This window comes from Doryrhamphus excisus, linkage group LG12 (genome assembly GCF_037039965.1).
Source record: "Doryrhamphus excisus strain RoL-2023G ecotype Guam linkage group LG12, RoL_Dexc_Guam_v1.1, whole genome shotgun sequence".
Lineage (NCBI taxonomy): Eukaryota > Metazoa > Chordata > Actinopteri > Syngnathiformes > Syngnathidae > Doryrhamphus > Doryrhamphus excisus.
In genome coordinates, this window is record NC_136368.1 from 8,323,902 (window position 1) to 8,343,343 (window position 19,442).

Below are 19,442 nucleotides of genomic sequence, written 5' to 3' on the forward strand. Positions count from 1 at the left end.
CTCCACAGGTTCTGTCCACTGCTTGATACTTTGCTTGTGTCACTCCTAATTTCCAAAAGTTCTTGCAAGTCATACTGTTTGCCATATGTCCCATCTGGCTCGTATTAGGCCATGAATGACATTATCAAATACATTACCCATCATACAAATCATTATTGCGTGTGACAGTTGCACCCCCTCCATTTGGGCTCACTCCCAGATGTTAAAAAAATGAAAATCTTCCTTTGTTTTCCGTCTTTCAATACACAATATGCAATTGGGGTAAGTGCTTCTCGGCAAGAGCAGAAACAGCTAACGGTCAGTGCATGTTGACCTTCTTTAATGATGCTCATAAAAAAATATTTTTTATAACAATTCTGTTGGATTAATGTGCAGTCGTTCATTCGAGCAGTATAAACTTTCCTATTGTCTATTAGCAGAGTGAAGGTAATGGAAAAGCTAAGAGGTGGGATGGATAGCGTGCATGTAGATGTGAGGAGTGTGCATGACTGAACAAGGACGGAGGGCCTGATGGATGAAGAGATTTAGAGAGAACTCCAGAAGGGGTGAGTGAATGAAAATGTCAGGTGAAAAGACCGATACTGCATGTGGCAATTTCATTAGGAAGTTACATTTTCTGCAACATTATAGCACTAGGAGGAGCATAGATGATTTTTAAATGCTACGTGTCACTGACTGTTCAACAATCCAGTCTGGACTTCATCATTTTTCAGCTGGTTCTTCCGATGCACAGCGGCTGATTCGACATATCCGACATTAATGCACCTTGCACGACCATGCTGGTTCTCCCCGTTGTGATAGTCATGTGCGCCGACGCCCATCTTGCAATCCAAGTGAGTGGGCTGCATGAGCCTGGAACAAAGCCCACACTTGAACGTCCTCGGTGGGTGAAACGTACGACAGCCTTACATGAAGCGCACCTGCATGCACAAGTCGCAAATCTAAAAGCTACCAATTTTCTTACGGGGGGGGGGGGGGGGGGTGGGGGGTCAGCGGCAAGCACATAGGTGCCACAAATCACTTGCGCCATAAGTATGACACACTTGCAACCCCTCCCACGACTCTACTTCCTCCACATGGCTGTGGTAACACATACAAGTCCCACTATTTTTGGACTAATAATAGACCATAGTCCAGTGATTTTCAACCACTGTGCTGCGGCACACTAGTTGTCAGATGTGCCGTGAGGAATTATCCAATATCACTTATCATATCTATCTATCTATCTATCTATCTATCTATCTATCTATCTATCTATCTATCTATCTATCTATATATATATATATATATATATATATATATATATATACAATATCATAAAATCTTTCTTCTATTCCTGCCAGGATATCAGCTTTGTGTTCATCTAAACAGGCCCAGATTTCAGTCTAAATAAATTGAGAAATGATATTGTAATGAAATATACTGTACAGAGTGTCATTTTGTCAAATTTTTGGCGGGGTCAAAAATGATTGAAAAACACTGCCATAGTCAACCACAAAACAGCAACCCTTTATTAATTCATTAACTTTTGAAGAAACGCAATGGTGAGGCCAACTGTAACTGCAAAACTATAAAATTGTGTTTTGGGTTGACATTTGTGGATGTTGCAACAGATGAATAATATTAATAGTAATAATAATAATAAAATAGATAGGGTTAGAGTACGTTTCGGTTTAAGTCTGACATTAACAACGCTAATTGAGGTTCCACTGTATTTCAAGGTAAGAGAGATCCACATCTACTTTCAAAAGAAAGCAGAGGTTTCTCAGGTGTTTCTGAGATGTGTCTGGACATTACTCATGATGTCCATGGCTAAAAAAATGAGACTTGTGTATGACACCTGATGTAAATATTTAGGTGGAGGCAGATGGAATTCTGAAATTCCAGTGTGGGACAGAGCCTTCAAGCATGCAGTCAAAAACACCTATTTTCTCATCTGTCATTCATATAAAGGTATGTTCTTTTACTAAATGCTTCCACCTGAGCCTTCCATAATGGGATCCAGACACTGTGTTTTATGCGCCGAACCAAGCCAGAAAATTGTCTTGACCTGCTGTTTAGTGATTTATACATTGTCGCAGCATGCGGCATTCAGGCTGCTGCTGACTTGCCATGCGAGCTCCGTCAGCTGAGATGAGACATTGGCTGCCAGATGCTGACACCGTCGTTTCATCAATAGATGAATTGCCAACTAGGTTCTCTGTCTCTTTCTATCAGAAGCTTTGTCCTAAATTATTGCTTTACATTTTATGACTTCATCGATAGTACCGGAGCATTAAAACCACCGGGAACAGTATAATATAACACAAATGCTTGCCGTCATGTAAGCCCCTCCCTTCAAAAGACTTAACACAGGAAAAACATGTGCACATGCATGCACGGCCCATCTGCGTCTCTGTCAGCCTTCAGCTGTGAAACAGCTCTCTGGGGTTAGAGTGGAATCAAGCAGGATTACGGGTGCTGGTACCAACCTCTAAACATCATCATTTACATTCTTTCCATTTACGTCGACGAAGATGTTGAGTCACTCATCTGTACTTCATCGATAAAAAATTCCATCTATGTAGACATTTTCCCCCATTTCCTTCCCCTTTTCAGTTTGTTCTATCTATTAATCAGTTCTCTGGCATCTACAAACCACAAAAGAAGTCTTCTTGGTTTCACTGCTTTGCTTTGTTTGGAGACATTTTTCCCAAAATGATTCCATGATCGAGTGGCCTTGGTCCTGAAGGCTTTTTGGCATGAAGCTAGACATGGTGTGAGACCGCAGGACAAAATGTGTTGACCACTAGCAGGGGAGGAACGTCAGTGATGGTTAAAACAGCCACAACCACCGGACCACTCCAGGATTGTTTTCCTATTTAACTGCGACGGCCGTGTTTTAAGACCGCTGGTACCATCTGCTTGGGTTCTACACAGCATCCCTCGACTCTAGTGTTCTTCTGATGCTTTAACACCTTGAAGAGAAGCAGCTCAGGAGAGTGTTCGCATAGGCTGACAATAATCAGAACTTTAACAACTGAGTAACAGCAAGCAGATGTGATGGGAAAAGCAGATGGCGCTGTGTGGTTACATGGAATGATGTAAGGTATCATTATGAGTTTGGGACGCATGTGAGATCGTAAAACCCCTGAATTAAACCAAATGACTGATGCTGGCTGTAATTGCAGACACAGGTTGGACTTTTTGGATTGTGGTCAAGTTGTTACTGAATATTCCATCTCATATTTCAGTCAGCCATTAGCGTGCACACCATGCCTTCGCGTCACCAAAGAGCATACATACTATTTCAAGTTGACTTTTTTTCCGGACCCTCCAGTTGAGGGATTATGTGAGTGTGGGTGGTCTCTGACCCTACCTTATGATTCTTGCCATGTCTGTAGACCATCCAGTCCTCTCCATTTGTGCTGACCTCCAGCTTGAAAGTGGTCACATAGTATGACTTTTGTGTCTCCTTGGAAATGGCACCCTGCATGGCGATGCCTGTAATCACCTTCAGCGTGTACAGATCCACCTGTTGGCAGGAACAGGACATGTGCTATTTTAATAAAAAATAAAAACATGCAAAACATAACAGCTGTTTCCTCTCATACTTCATAATATTTTTTTTTTACTGAGATCCAAAATCACTTTTACCTCAACCTGAAGTTAATGGAGATTCTTAAAATGTTTAATGTCTGGGATGTGAAATCCAAAGAGAGAATGAGAAACTCGTCAAACACCCGTGCGTGATTGAAACTCAAGTCCCTGTCAAGCACCCGTGATCAGTGAATCTCGAGACTCTGTCACATCCTGGAGTCAGTGAAACCTGGGTCTCCGTCGAGCAGTAGTGTTACACAATTAGTAACATGTCACCCGGTTTCCTTTTTTAATTTTGCTAGAGGTGGCAAATACCAGTATATATGAGTCTTGATTTAGCAAAAAACCTTTGGAAAAGTTTTGGAGAACTCGTTCATGACTAGCACGTCACTCGTGTGTATCAGATCCAAGGGAAACTTAGTTTGACATTAGAGTTTATGAGCTTGTGCACTTCTTCTTTCTCTTCTTCTCCCTTCAGGGGTCCCCACAGCAAACCATCCTCCATCCAATCGTCTTCCACATTTGTCTCCCTCACACTACTCACAACTCACAACCACCCTCATGTCCTCCTTCACTACATCCATAAACCTTCTCTTTAGTCTTCCTCTACGCCTCCTACATCTCAGTCTGGTCTCTCTGACTTTATCTCCAAGGCCTCTAACATGTAATGTCCCTCTGATGTATGTACTCCTTCCTGATCCTATCCATCCTGGTCACTCCCAATGAGAACCTCAGCATCTTCATCTCTGCTACCTCCAGTTCTGCTTCCTGCCTTACCTCAGTGGCACTGTCTCTAGACCAAACAACATGGCTGGTCTCACCACAGTTTTGTATACCTTTCCTTTCATTTTAGCTGAAACTCTTCTATCACACATCACGCTTGACACTTTTCTCCACTTGCTCCATCCTGCTTGCACACACTTCTTCATCTCCTTTTCACAATCTCCATTGTTCTGAACTGTTGATTTCAGTTACTTCAAATTCTCCACCTATTGTATCTCTTCTCCCTGTAACCTCACTCTTCCAATTGGGTCCCTCTCATTCACACACATATACTCCGTCTTGCTGCGGCTAATCTTCATTCCTCTCCTTTCCAGGGCAAACCTCTAATCTTCTAGCATCTCTGCCACCCGTCCCCTACTCTACTACAAATCACAATGTCATCTGCAAACAAGAAAAAAGTTTATGATCTTGTGTACACATAAAACAAAAAAATAGTGAAGATAAACCACTCATTACAAACCAGCATACATAACAGAATCTGACATGAAGTTACAAGCAGACAAACAAACCAAAGTTGGTCTTGTGAAAAGTGGTGAGATATCGTCAACATAAAAAAGTCATTCTTCTTAATTTGTGCTAATCCATATTTAATCTAATTGAAATTCAGGTCCTCGAGTCTGAATCCTTAATCTGCCAAACTGTCCTCACAATTAATGTCTTCAAGTGTTGGACTGCCTAAAGACAGACATAAACATGCAAATCTGGACATCAACTAATCAGCATCCATCGCTCACCTTCACCACCTCATCTCCCTGTCGCCCTTTCTCCCTCATCCACATCCCCCATCTCTCCTTTGGCAGATCAATAGTGATGACCAAGGGCTCATTTTAATTTCCTGCCATACAATAGCTATAATCACCTCTCCTGCGTGATTGTGCATGCGGTGCTGCATGTCGGTATTTTTACGTTAACTGCAAATTCAACACTTTTTGTGTCTGAACCTTTTAAATATGAGGAACCTCATAGGTTGGTCCAGTTACAGGACTAAGGGTACAACAAGGGTACAACAACACATACAGATATTTTGACATTTCCCCCGCTTCAGTTTGAAAAAAAAAATCTCCACCCGCTAGTGGAGTTTTAAAATATGTCTGTACACACAATAACACAATTACCACCTGTAATGCACATTTTGACCAATCAGGAGCCTGAAAAGGCAGCTACCACTGACTTGGTTATGTGTTATAACTAGGGCTGTCAATCGCTTAACATATTTGATCATGATTAATCTCATTTTGTCCATAGTTCACTCACAATTAATCAAATTAATTAATCAATTAATCAATAGAAATACGTTTTTATCTATATTAAATAGTGGAAATCTCTTTGTGGTAAACGATTAAATGTGCAACTACAATGATAATTGCATAACTTTTTATGTAAAATGATATAAATTTCAGAACTATGGGCCATTATTTAAAACAATATAGCATATTTTTGGATTACTATTTTTCTTTATTATTAGATAAGTTTCATACAATTTTACATCCAGGAGTATTTTCCCTTGTCTTGTATTTTCCTCAATGGGCCCTTCAAACTGCTCATACGCACACAATCCAGTATTTCAAAGACTGATTGTCACCTTGACCGCGGTCGGTGTCATTCTAGTTATCTTTATAAAGGCAGGATACAACTGTTGCCCTGGATCTCCTTTTCATTTCCATGTTTCTATAAATGGAATACAAATATTTCTTGATTTGTTTCTTTGGAAGAAAACACAAGCCTAGTCTTGCAGTCAGGAATGAGGATGAATACGAGACTTGAGAACTCAATCAGAATGTGTGATGTCTATATTATGTATGAGCAGCTGAGCAGCCCACCGGGGTACAATACCCTGCACTAGGGAAGGTAAAATGCTGCGTTTGTTACCTGTCAGGAAGACAGGTGTTTTAGACTACTTCCAGCACACAAACACACACACACACACTTGCTCACTTAGGGCCAGACAGAGATCCACCTCGACACCTAATCGATAGTCCTGAGCTGAGGAGAGGAACACATAAGAGGGGGTGAGAGGAGGTGAGACATGGAAATAGAAGAGAAAAAGGTAAAGACCAAATAGGAGCTAGAGTAGAGAGATAGAGAGGGATGCTAAGTGAAGCTTCCTTGGAAATACTCCTCATCAATCACACAACTGTTGGAATAACGCAGCCACCAGCACTCACATCATCAATCTGCACCCAGCCTCATTGGACCACACTGGAATAGCAATAAACAGCAGGAGAACACAACAGAATGGAATACAATATACAGACTTAAAGGTCAGACTAAAAAAACTGAAAAACTGAAGCAATTTTCCGGGGGGGGAATAATGTCAATGAATCTGTATGGTCTCGTATTGTGAGAAATGCTAACGTCGTTTGTTGAATTCAAAATTGTTTCTTACCTTTTTTGTAAAAATTCGGGCACTTGCAATTTTTCTGGCCTTTGTGTTGGCTTATTTTGCAAAAATATAAAAATAATTGAAAATAATTGATTAAAAAAATAGAAAAGCAAAATGTGCTTGAACACCTGATCAGCCCAAGTTGTACAACGCTTAAAGGAAAAATGAACTTTTTCGGAATTTGGTCCATCATCTACCATGCTTCAGTGAGACATGAACACGTCTATCTCTTTTCTGTGTATTCTAACGATATAAAAACAGCTAAAATGAGGCAGCTAATTAAGGCATGTAATGGGACACACGCTATTCCACCTATAAAGAACCCTATTAGAAAAAAAGTTTCATCATTTTAAATCTATGCTGTATGGTAATGGTAGTGATAATGATAATGTAATGATAAAAATGAGAAATGAGTATATGAGTATTTTGCCGTAATTTGGTCATTTTAAGCCAGTGTTGCATGGTGAGGTGTCACTACACCAGTAAAGTACTTATTTAGTGTAACAATGTTAATAACAACAACAATAACAATGTTGCTGTAGCTTGGTCAATATGCATGTCACATTATGTAAACGGTGTGGGTTGTTATTGTTTTTTTCCAGAAGGATTTAAAGGCGGAATAGATACATCCCATTACTTGTTTTTAGCTTTTGACATCTCTAGAATGCGCAGCAAAGAGAAAGACGTGTCATATCTCACATAAGGATTGTGGATGACGAGACATTTTTAAAAGTGAAGTTTTCATTGCTCTGTGTGCGCTTCATCAACACATAAACCAGGATTCCCTGGCCGGAATCTGCCCATAATATTTCCGAGACCTACTAAGACATACAAGAACCAAGGTTCCACTGCAGTAGAATAGATCGTGATGCAGAAACTCTGTGTGAGAGGGCTTGAGCGGCATGCACAAGCACACTCACACATGCACACACTTTCCGAGACACCACACAAGGTGCAAGATTCAAGAATTGGAGAGGCATGATGGCATTTATGACAGCTGCTTGTCAAGACAGGAGCTGGTTTTCACTGCCACACACACAACATACACAACAACACACACCGACACACACAGCGAGGTGTTAACACAAGAAAACAGCTGAGGGTCTCAGTGGAACGCAGCACCCGCGCCACAACACCAGAGGTGAGCAGCGGAGACAGAAAGACAACACGAGAGAGGCCGCCGACAGGAACAGTTGACTCGCACCATTACAGTCCATGAAACAGTCTAAATTGAACATTTTACATTTTGGATGGTAAAACTGTCAAAGTCTCTAAAACGTGCAAGTTTATGTCTTTATTCAAACAAATACATGAGCATTGGGAGCAGGATATATCTATCTGCTCCTTGGATAGTAAGACAGGAAGGAAGTCCAAGACTGATGGGACCTTGACCTCATGCTACTTTTTGGCTACAGTCCCTTCCTGTGTTTCACGTCCAAGACTTTGGCCACAGTGGAATCCTGACAATATGAAATAGCATTTCTTCTGGTTCACATCTATCATTGCTGCCGTGCAACGTGTGGGTGCTATCCATTTAAAAAGACTGACAGTGTAAAGACATAAGAAACTGTTTCTGGTGTCTTTGGCTCCCCCCATGAAGTAGAAATAAATGGTTGTAGATGGACAGGCAGGGCAGGGCATCTTCATGCATTCTAAAATGTCCTTACTCTACCAAGTGTAGAATATGCTAAACTATAGTTTCATCTTTCAAGACATGCTTTTTGATTCAAATTGATTTCAATATTGAGACTGAAGTAACTACTACACAAAATACAGAAACTAATACAGTCTGGCTAATACAGTGTGAGTCCAACTATTTTCTTATCTATTTTTTACCAAAAAAGGTCTGTATGGAAACCAGAAGTGGGCGCCACAAGTCTCTGCATTTCTTATTGATCACAGCTGCCAAATAACCCAAAATGGAGGCAAAGAAAGTTGGAAATGCATACCTACAGCATACCTCAGTTTTGCATGTGCTGCTTTTTCTTTGGCTTTTTGTGGCTTTTGAAACACCGAGGGTGTAGTCAGCCCCACTGGCTTGTACTCGCGCTGATCCACAAGCATATGTGATTAGATTCATTCAGTTATCATTAATAACAACCGTTAGAGTGACTGCATTAATAATAAAAGTAAAAGGTAACTCAAGTAATTCAACATGAGTTAATGTACTGTGGGTTTTGACTTTGAGAATTCATGTATGACAGATGGCGGTTATCATTAACTACTGGCAAGAGTGCTCACACGAGCCAAAGAATCCGGACCTTAGATGTGGTCCCAAATGTGAGGAGTAAGAAAAGAAAAGAAACAAAGCACGACAGAAGCAGAATACACATCATAAATGTGTAAAACTGTAACTCTACAGTATTTAACATCTAAGTATCAAACTTCTGGAACTTGAAACATGTTTTACCCCAAGATGGGATATTTTGCAGCCATACTCAACTAAAAAAACAGCCCAGTGCGCTTCAACGCCTCATCTGCGCAAGGAGTAAAGGAGTACAATGTTTTAGAAGAGGCAGAAAGGAGACAAAAACAGCTTGTCATTCTGCGTGTCTGCTATGAACAAATAAACCACAATCCCCCCACAATTCCCTGACCGGTATCTGTCCCAAGTGTCCCAAATCTAAATGAACCACTATCTATTCTTAGGAGGGACAGAATCACCAATGTGTGTATGCTTTGTTTGGGCACTTGTTTCCCTGGAACGACATGGGGGCAAACAGAGTAGACTTTTCGGCCTTACAAAAACTGAGAAATATTTTTGGCAATCATTGTTTTCGTCATATAAAAATGGAGTTTCCACTGTATACGGTTAGGATGAACTCGCAATCTAAACAACTAGAGAGACTGTGTTACGTTGTATAACATTGATGCTTATTCATGAGATTTTATGCAAATGAATAACATTTGTTAAGACTGGAGTTTTAAGGACGAATAACACCCTTGTGTTTGTTTACTTTGCCATCAGAGGGGATAAACTTCATTATGCATTATAAATTAAGGACACAACTTGTAAATAATGTAGACTAGAACACTGGAGCTGCCTGTGGGAGGCAAAAGGAAGGTGACATCCAACAAGATAATCTATTGTTTACAGAAGGAGTGATAGCAAGGAGGGCCTTGTTGGCTGCTTCAAATCCATTTGTGTCTGTGCGGTGCATGAACCTCACACTCCCTTTCCCCCTCGTGAACCAGACGAGCTCATAACTCAGGCTTGGCAAGTGGCTGGCACAAAGTTGGCACTGTGATGGAACACAGTAAACAATGCCTTACCGAGGCATCGAGCTGCTAAACCTTGATAACACCACACCACTCTCGCACAAATATAGCAATGCGAGTGTTAATATGTGTGACTTATCAGCACAAGAACAAATATGCTGCTAAAATAACAATCCTGTCTCCGCTTTTTATTTTGATATGAATACTATTCTACCTTTCAGGAATACTGGGCGGCTGCTATTTTCACAAGGTGTTAAAACAAACACTACACTCGGGCTTGTAGGTCACATGATGAGAGACATACGTACCTGTATGTATTCTCTGTTGCTGTCCTCATTGGGTGTCCATCCGTTGTTGTTGTAGTTGAGTCGGGCCTGATGTGGCAGCCAGTTTTCATCATAAAAACTGGATGAAGCTGTGATCTGTTCATCAGTAACCTTTCCAGATTCCATACCAAAAGCATTACTGCAATGGAACGCTACAAGAAAAAAGCAGCCATTTAGTAATGAATGAAAAAAAGGACAAAATATAAAATTTTAGACTTACTCTCGCTGACTTCTTTGTGCGTCATGTTATAACGAGCTGAGAAGCCGTCTTTTGCCACAGCCATGTCCGTGTGGAAGGACAGAGAGAGAATGCCAGTGGATGACTGAATCTCTGGAGGGACCATGGTCCCGCAGTAGCGACCAATCAGGGGGCCCACTGGGAATCACAAAAAATTAACAGTTTTTACCAAGAACAAATATATTTGAGTTCATCAGAATGACAATTCAAGAAAATTAATACTATTCATAATAAAGTATTAATACTATGAATAATAATGTATTCTATTGGGTTTTCTCGCACCCTGTTTTTGTATGATTGCTTTTTCGACTAAAATTATTGCTAAAAATACGTCTTGGTTTTCGAACACTGTTTCGGTTATCGTGTGGCCAAACTATACCTTTAACAAACTAGGACACGGAATTGAGTGCCCAAATCCACACGTTGGTGATTTTGTCTCTGTGAAAAATGGATAGTGGGTCATTTAGAGTTAGGACACTATAGACAGATTCCGACTAGGAAGTCCATTGATCATCCTTATTATCTGTGTGTGTGGTTTACTTGTACATAGAACGCACAAAAACAACTAACAACTCATATCTGGCTCCTTTCTTCCTTGAATAAGCACAGTGTAACGTAAAAAAGTATAACACAGCTCTCCTGTTTCCTCCCTTTCTCCCTCCACTCATGACCGTGTTCACCAACAAGTCTTCATTACAAGAAAAACTCATATTAAATGTTAATTTATATATTTCATTTCTCATTTATCGTTAATCATCTTTGGGACAGGTTAATTGGATTGACATTATATTTTATTTTCATTATATTTTCATTTCAAAAACCCAAGTTCCACTGTATTCATAAATGTTTAATCTCTCAGCAGGATATTTTTCTTGTAACTTGACATTTTTGTCTAAACTATACAAGTTGTACCATCCCAACCATTCTTTGATGACCCCATGTCGCTAATATCCTTGCCCCCAAATGCTCTAATTCCAATCAGGATGACCACACCTCATCATGATGCCACTCCCCTTCCTGTCATTTATTGCTTTCTGTGTGAGCTGCACACAATTTGACACTGTACACTTGTGTAAGTGTGTGTGTGTGTGTGTGTGTGTGTGTAAATCCAAAGACCTGAGTGATGCATCCTTCGTTGTCTTCTCTGAAACAGCAACTTGTATATGTCATCACAAACAGATGAGCATGATATCGGGCCGCAGGGTGTGTGTGTGTGTGTGTGTGTGTGTGTGTGTGTTTGAAGGCTTCAGAGCCCAGATATCACATTCATAAGAACACTCCCTCACATACAGACACACACATGTTGAACTTTGTGGAGGAGGCAGAAGATGAGAAAACAGCGAGCAATCGATCAGTGCTATTGATTTTTTTTTCCTTTTGGAATGGGTGGATATTTGAAATAGGCCTCTTGAGCAAACAATAGTAATAACTCTTCTCCTGATCGTGGTGAGGAGAAGAGAAGAGAGGGAAGGAGTGAAATTGAATGAAATGAAACTGAAAGGATACTAAGAACTGTGAAGTTACAATTTTCAGTTGTATATTTTTGAATTTAGCTTGTGAATTCATAATGGGACACCATTTGAGCGAACATGCAAGAGCACAAAACATTAAGGTTATGTAACTCTGGTATCATTACTTCATCAACTTGTCGTTATCTTTTCCTGCTTCTCTTGCCCTCTCCAAGAAGTCACACTGAAAGTCCTTCACCTTTTTCTCATCCTGTGGATTTCCTTCCTTTCAAACATCCTCAAAATTTCCTTCCTTCCTCAGTATTACTGTTACCTCACTGGATTTTCCCACACGTTTTCAACTCAAACCTCTTGAATAGAAACAAGAAAGATATTTTTTACCTGCCCTGTTTTATTGGTGCCATCCCGCGGACTGGTCTTTGCCTCTGCCAATATATTCATGTTTAGAGATATTCACACAGATAAATGGATTGCTGTTTCACTTGTTTATAAATTACAAGCAATTTTATGAGTAGCATGATGTGCAATTAAAATGTTCCTATAGTACAGCAGTTTAAATGTGATAAAACTAAATGGACTACATTCAGTATAATTAAATATTACATATTTATTTTGGCAGAGCCAACTGGCCTGTTAGGAAATACAGTCAGCCCTGGCCACATCACGCTTCAAATTTCACAGCTTCAGTCTATCACGGTTTTCCAAAAATATATTAATTAATAAATCATGCCATTTCGTAGTTGAATATGACCTATTATTGATTAAAAAAGGATATTGTTAGATATTTCTGCTTCTGCTTAATAGGGGACATTTTATGCTAATTTTTCGGCCCTTTGTATTGAGTTGTGGACTTCTATAGAGCAGCTACACATGATAGCCCGCACAAAGAGCTTTCTAGATTTTCCTGAATCTGCACCTCTTCCAGATGTATTTCCTTGGATTTCCAAAACGATCTGTTTTAAATGAAATTTTCACTGCAGCAGAGCGGGGACGGGGCAAGTCTCCAGCTTGTACTCAGACACGCTCATATGAGGAAGTGGTAGATAAAACTCTCTGAAAAGGTGTGTTCAGAGCCCTCCCAAATTTCTGTCAGGGCTCACTTCCAAATGTGCAAACCTCATTATGTGATTCACTACATTGCTGATGGGGATGTCATACCACTTCATATTTGGGATAATGAACGCAAATGATGTGAAAAAACCCCAAAACAAAACATATTTAGAAGGCCGTGAACAGGTTTTCTATGTTCGAACTACAAAAATATATTATTTATAAATAAGGAATCCAAATTCACTTTATGTTATCTTCCAAATTAAAGACAATGGTTAAAAACGATGAAATTCAACTTATTTTGCGTATGTAAATCACAGACGGGGTGGGGTGACATACAAAATCTGGCCAAGGGTGCCACATTATGTAGGGTCGGCTGCATTTATCCATATCCCAGTGGAATGTTTCTTCTTCTAATCTGACTATCTGGCCTTCTTCTAAATCCTTCTATTTCATTCTACTCCATCCTTTTCCTGGAGGCAAACCAGAGGTCTCCAGGCCTCCACTTATTCATCTTAACATTTCTGTCCTTTGGTTCCTCTGCTAATGCATTCCACAGCACCCCCCTTCCATCTCATCTGTATCCAGACTTTATGTGCTGTGGATTTGTCCCTCTCAACTCTCTCCAGTAGTTACAGCAGCAAGAACAGAAATATCCTAACCCCCTCACCTCCCATTTTTTTTCCTTCGCTCCACTCAGCAACTCCTATTTTATTTTCCCCATGAAAATATATGTGCTTTCTACTAGGTAGGTGCCAACATTTTGCCTGGAAGCTTGGCGTTTTATCTACCAACGCATAGCTACTAAAATAGTTGCTATTCTACCTAAATCAATACAGATGTAGGCAGGGAGAAGCACTCTTCATTTCACTTCACTAAGTGTAGTCCACCGTGAAATCAGTGTAGTAGCTACTGTGGGACAGTCTTTCTGAGAGTACTAGGACATGTATAATTTGTAGGGGGGAAAAATACTCCATATAGGAGTGGTATGTAGGATGAGGAAGACCCTATTTTGGTGAGAATGACTAAATGATCAATTACCACTGTGTCACTGAGCGATTCTGTCTGAGAAACGAAGTTGTAGGTTTTCTAGACGTTGGCAAACGGCAGGAGCTGTTAGTGATGTGTTGATAGTGAACAAAGTGGCTCTTAGAGACGGTTCTTTGAAGTGAACAAGAGGAGGTGAACAAGCCGGCGCTTTTTCTCGTCTTTTTTCTGGGGGCAGGTACACACAAGCCAGCTGGTAAAGTGAGGAAAATGAGCAGCAGGAAAGAAAAGCCGAGGCCCTTTGAGTTTGACAATGCCAGTCTTCGCTACAGACTTGCACGTTCAATCAGTCACTGTATAAATAATAAACATTTCATATACTAGAATTACCATTTTGGTAAGAAATCAATTTCATCAACAACAAAAATAATCTGAGGAGCAATATTGACAAAAAAAAGCCATCTACTTTTAGGCAGCACAGCCAAAAATCAAGCTCCCTCAAAAGAGGTAAAATGTTCAATACCATTATTTGGCCGTAGTGCTGTCCACAACAGTAACACAACACTCCCTCATCATCCACCCATTAAGGTCACGGAGACACGAGGCGTATTCACAAACAGTGGAATCCTTAACTTGAATATTACAACAAGAGCATGAAGTTTTTTTTGCAGATTATCCGGGTTCTGTTTTGCTGCTGCTTTAAATTGTCATTATGATCACATTGTGGCAGTTTATTGTGGATTACGTTTCACATTTGGTTCTGATTTTATTTAGATTATTAAAACATCCATCCATCCTTTTTCTATGCCGCTTATCTTCACTAGGGTTGCGGCGTATGCTGGAGTCTATGTCAGGGCATTATTCAAATTATTCCCTTCACCATGCATGTCATAAAACCCATTGTTTTTGGTCAAAATGTATGTCTTCCATTTCAAAAGTACCGATTTGGCTCCAATATTGAATAATATGTAAACAATACCTACGACAACAGTGTCAACATTGTAGTTAAACATTTAGCATGTAGCAGTGCTGAAACAACAATGGTGGCTAAGACCAGTGCCTCACCTCCAGGAAGTCCATCCCAAACTTCCAGCCAGTCGTACTTGCAGTCCCCCTCGGCTCCAGGCAAAGGGTCGTTCTCCAGGTCAAAGGTGAGAAAAGTGAGGGTCACATCCATGCTGGGTGGCACAATGATGATGAAGGAGCACTCCAGGTTATGGGGGTATTTGTCCGGGAATCCTGGCGACTCAATGAGACCTGAGGGACTGGTGAAGTTTCTAGAACAGTCTGAACCTAGAATGACAGAAAGACATAACTTCAAACTGCTGATAATAATCTAGTAGCACATGAAGAAGTCCATCCTGAAAATGTTTTTTTCAAACAGAAATATAACTGCTGGTTTATCTTTCTAGACCCTGTGTACATCAAGATCCCGCTTCTTTTTTCCAAATACCGTATGTTGACACGTTATGGTTGGGGGGTCACCCAGTTAATAGCGTTGACTAAACACACACATGCACACTCATGTATTAAACTCACACACGTTCAGAAGGGAGCAGTGTAATCTGAGCCTTAAAACTTCCTTCACTCAGTACTCTCTCACACACAATTGATATAGTGGCATCTAGCACCATTATTCTAGTTTACTCGACCGTGTATGGTCTAACACCCAGACATAGTACATACGCACACACACACGTCTGTCTAAGCCTCTTATAGTAACCCATTTCCCTCCAGTCTGTTTGGGTGTCTACCCTTGTGCATGCATGTTTACACAAGTAAATGAAGAGAAAGTCACTAACACTAGAACAGTGTGGAGTCTTGCATGTGGTACTTAAAGGAATTAGTTAGTTCAACATTAATAAAATAATTTGAATAATTTAATTATTTAATACCCATTAAGTAAACCTTTATATATTAATAAATTTGCTACAATGCTCATTAAACATAAAAATAAATGCAACCCCACAAATGAGTTAATATGGTATGCAATGCAATCCTATTTATTTACAAATAAAAAAGCTGAATAAATGATCAGTGAACATTAAAAGTCTTCCTAACATTGGTGTAGGTTGAGTTTGGGCGCAGTAGTAGTTTGTTTACAAAGTACACAACAAAGATGCAGACAATCACGCTCGATGTCTGCTCAGTCTGTTTTGCTTAATACCATGAGCTTCTCACGCGTGCAATGACATCACACGCACACATACCTACTCTTATGGGGTGTCCCTCCCACTACCACCCTACCCCCTCAATAATGTGGGTCTGCGTGACTCTAAGCATTTGTGTGTGTGTGTGTGTGTGTGTGTCTACAGTGGTCGCCTGACCAGTTTGGTTGCCAGCAGCAATTTTATTCCCTTCTCATTACTTCAAGTTCATGCACATCGCATAAACACTTCCGCCCTCCTTTCCCATGTGATATGTTCCATACTTTCATGCCCCTTTTAACGCCTCTTTCCAACTTGATGCTTTTAAAATTTTTAATATTATTAAATACTTATTGTTAGACAGTGTTTTTTTCGTCTTTTTTTTTTGCTTTTCCTTTGACATGTTCATTCCGTATGCTGTTGTTGGACTGTGTGACTTGTGATTTGTGTTGCTGGGTAGATTGTGGAGGGGGGCAATGGAAAGTGTCCCACCCTGTGTTTGGACAGTGAGATGTGATGAGAAGAGATGTGTATATAACTGCATTGTAAGTCAGTAAAAATTATTTGTCAAATGTAAAGTCTGAGTAATTCTCACAGTTCACAGTACAAAACAGTAATTAAGTGTTGCCACAAGGCATCACAATATATGAAGGTGACTGTGATATGATGGAATACATTTGAGTAGTTTTTCATCATTAAAATATTATTAGCAACTGAAACTCTAAATAGGATTAGATTAATTAGGCAATTTGTTGAGTGTGTGAGTGTGTTTATCTATTCCACTGTAAAGTCACAGTACTTCATTATTGGTGGTTACACATATAATATTAGTAACTTTAGACTGGGACATGACACATAGTGATACTCTTAGGTTACATCGATATAACATCCTTTGTTCTTTGTACTGCAGTGTGTTAGTGAATATGTCGTGCAGACATATACTGTATTTGTGTACAGCCGTCCAGCCTATATCTGTGTATACATACTGTATGTGTATGTGTGGGTGTGTGTCTGGTGAATTCTGGGTCACAATAACAGCTGGGGGCGTGCTGCCTAGACAGGAGCATTTGATTGGATGCCCTGTCTGAGCGACGTTTGCATTGGTTGTAATTTTACGACAGCAACCATAGTAACAGATGTGTGTTGTTCAATTCATGCACTTTTGTGTTTTTCAATCCCTTTCCAACAATCACACACCTTTCTCTGAGAAAGGTGGTAATGCATTTTATGTAAATATATGTCCGTATTTCAGAGACATACTGCATGCTGTAAGACAAAGTAATTCCTTTCCAGACAGACTAGACTGCTACTCAGAGGGTGAAGGTCTGGCTGGTCAGCAGAACAAAAAAAAAAAGAGTCAGACAATCTCCTCCAACACAGACAAGGATTAAAACAGAGACCCCCACTAAAATCATCCTCTCTAAGGGATGAAGGACTCCAAGCAGGGGAGCAAGTCATAAATATACATAACAAAATAGGTGCAGTTAAACAGTTAAGCATATGTTTTGTATCGGCCTTTTATTGTGGCCACCAGATAAACAGTACACCTGTACTAGAACAAGTTTTAGTCGGCAGAGAAAATAACAGCCAGTCCCCAGCAACTAGCTGGAACTACTTTCTTCAGCACCCAAATCCCATCATTCAACTTCATGTCAACAAATGCGAACTATTCCATTAACTTTCTATGTAGTAGTGAACATCAGCAACAGAAGCCACATCCAGATCGATGATACAGATATCAGTGCTTAGTAATGTGACACATTCCACTGTCGGTAATGGTAAGAGCGTAACGTTGGAAAGAGGCATCCATTAGACAACCGGTTGCTAGAATACAATAACGGCACAATAACACTAGTTACCAAACACCACATAACCACTCCACTGTCTTCTGCTTCTGCTCAGTAGGGAAGTCCAGACGTATACGGTCCACCGGTAGGACAACAAGGTGTTCCCAGTCCAGCTGTGATACATCTCTACTGTGTGTCCGAGGTCCGCCAAGGGGCCCCCTCCAGGCTGGGCATGCCCGGAACACCACAACAGGGAGGCATTCTCAAGCCATCCTGACCATGCCTGAGCAACCTCAATTGATGTGAAGGGGCAACAGCTCTACTCCTAGCTCCTCCAAGGATGATTGAGCTCCTCAGCCTTTCGGCAGCTTGTATCCACGATGTCGCTCTTTCAGTCAAGACACAATAGGTGACCATAGGTGAGGATGGGAACATAGATGGTCCATTAAACTTTGCCTTCAGACTCAGATCTCTCTTTGGTCCGATACAGCAGCCACTACTGCAGACTCAAACAATGTCATCCACCGTTTTCCGACTGAAAACCACAGCCTCAGATTTGGAGGGGCTGAGGCTCCTCCCAGAAACCTCACAATGACCTTCACACCTGAAGGCCATCAGGACCACATCATCTGGAATAGCAGAGATGAGATCCTAAGGTCCCCAAACTGGATCCCCTCTACTCATTTGGCTGCACATAAAAATCTGATCATAAAATGCATGAACAGAATCTGGGACAAAGGGCAGCCTTGGCACAGACCAACGTTCACCAGGAACAGGCAATAAAAACCAGGCTCCTGCTCCGCTTGTACAGGGAACAAATGGCAAGGAGTAAGCAATCTTGTACTCTCAGAATGCCCCCACAGGACAAGGAAATGGACACGGTCGAAGGCTTTGTCCAAGTCCAAAAAACATATGTAGAGTCAGACACATAGATTAACATACATAAACACTACTTAATGGGACAGAGGATGGTAAATACAACATGTGCAATGGGAGCCAATGAACAGATGCATATTGAGACATTTGATCATGTGACTATAAGGTGTGTATAAGACACACACACATGAAATCCGGTCACCCACACAAACAGACGTTCAGTTGAACCTTCTTGGATAACAAGATCTTGTTAAACATGTTCCAGCATCTTAACTGTTGTGGCAAATGGCACTACGCTTGCCAGGGAAGACTTCACAAAGACATACATGCAAGATCGTGGTGTGTGGAAGACTTCTTTTTTATGTTGCATTTTTAGGTTTTCTTGTTCTCATTTAAATGGCTAAATATTACACCTTTTGATTCAGTCAGTGACTCAATTAGCTCAGTGCATTTTCAGTCTAATAGATTCTCATAGGAAGCCGTGTTGACACATATAACACACTCACATAGCACTATCAGAGTCGCACAAGTCGTCCATATGGCTGATGGAAAAATACATTGCATTGTTCTCTTAACTCTCACGTCCACACAAACGTAA

General features: G+C 40.5%; 1 protein-coding gene across 1 annotated transcript in view; it reads right to left on the bottom strand.

Moving 5' to 3' along the window:
* LOC131135492 (neuropilin-2-like) overlaps positions 1 to 19,442 on the bottom strand; it is a 110,375-nt gene that overhangs the window by 59,118 nt on the left and 31,815 nt on the right. Inside the window, exons 4-7 of the mRNA XM_058081458.2 lie at positions 15,100 to 15,327; positions 10,511 to 10,666; positions 10,273 to 10,442; positions 3,359 to 3,514 (exon numbers count right to left, since the gene is read on the bottom strand). Of these exons, the coding sequence (XP_057937441.2) occupies positions 3,359 to 3,514; positions 10,273 to 10,442; positions 10,511 to 10,666; positions 15,100 to 15,327 (710 nt within the window). The remainder of the gene's footprint in view (positions 1 to 3,358; positions 3,515 to 10,272; positions 10,443 to 10,510; positions 10,667 to 15,099; positions 15,328 to 19,442) is intronic.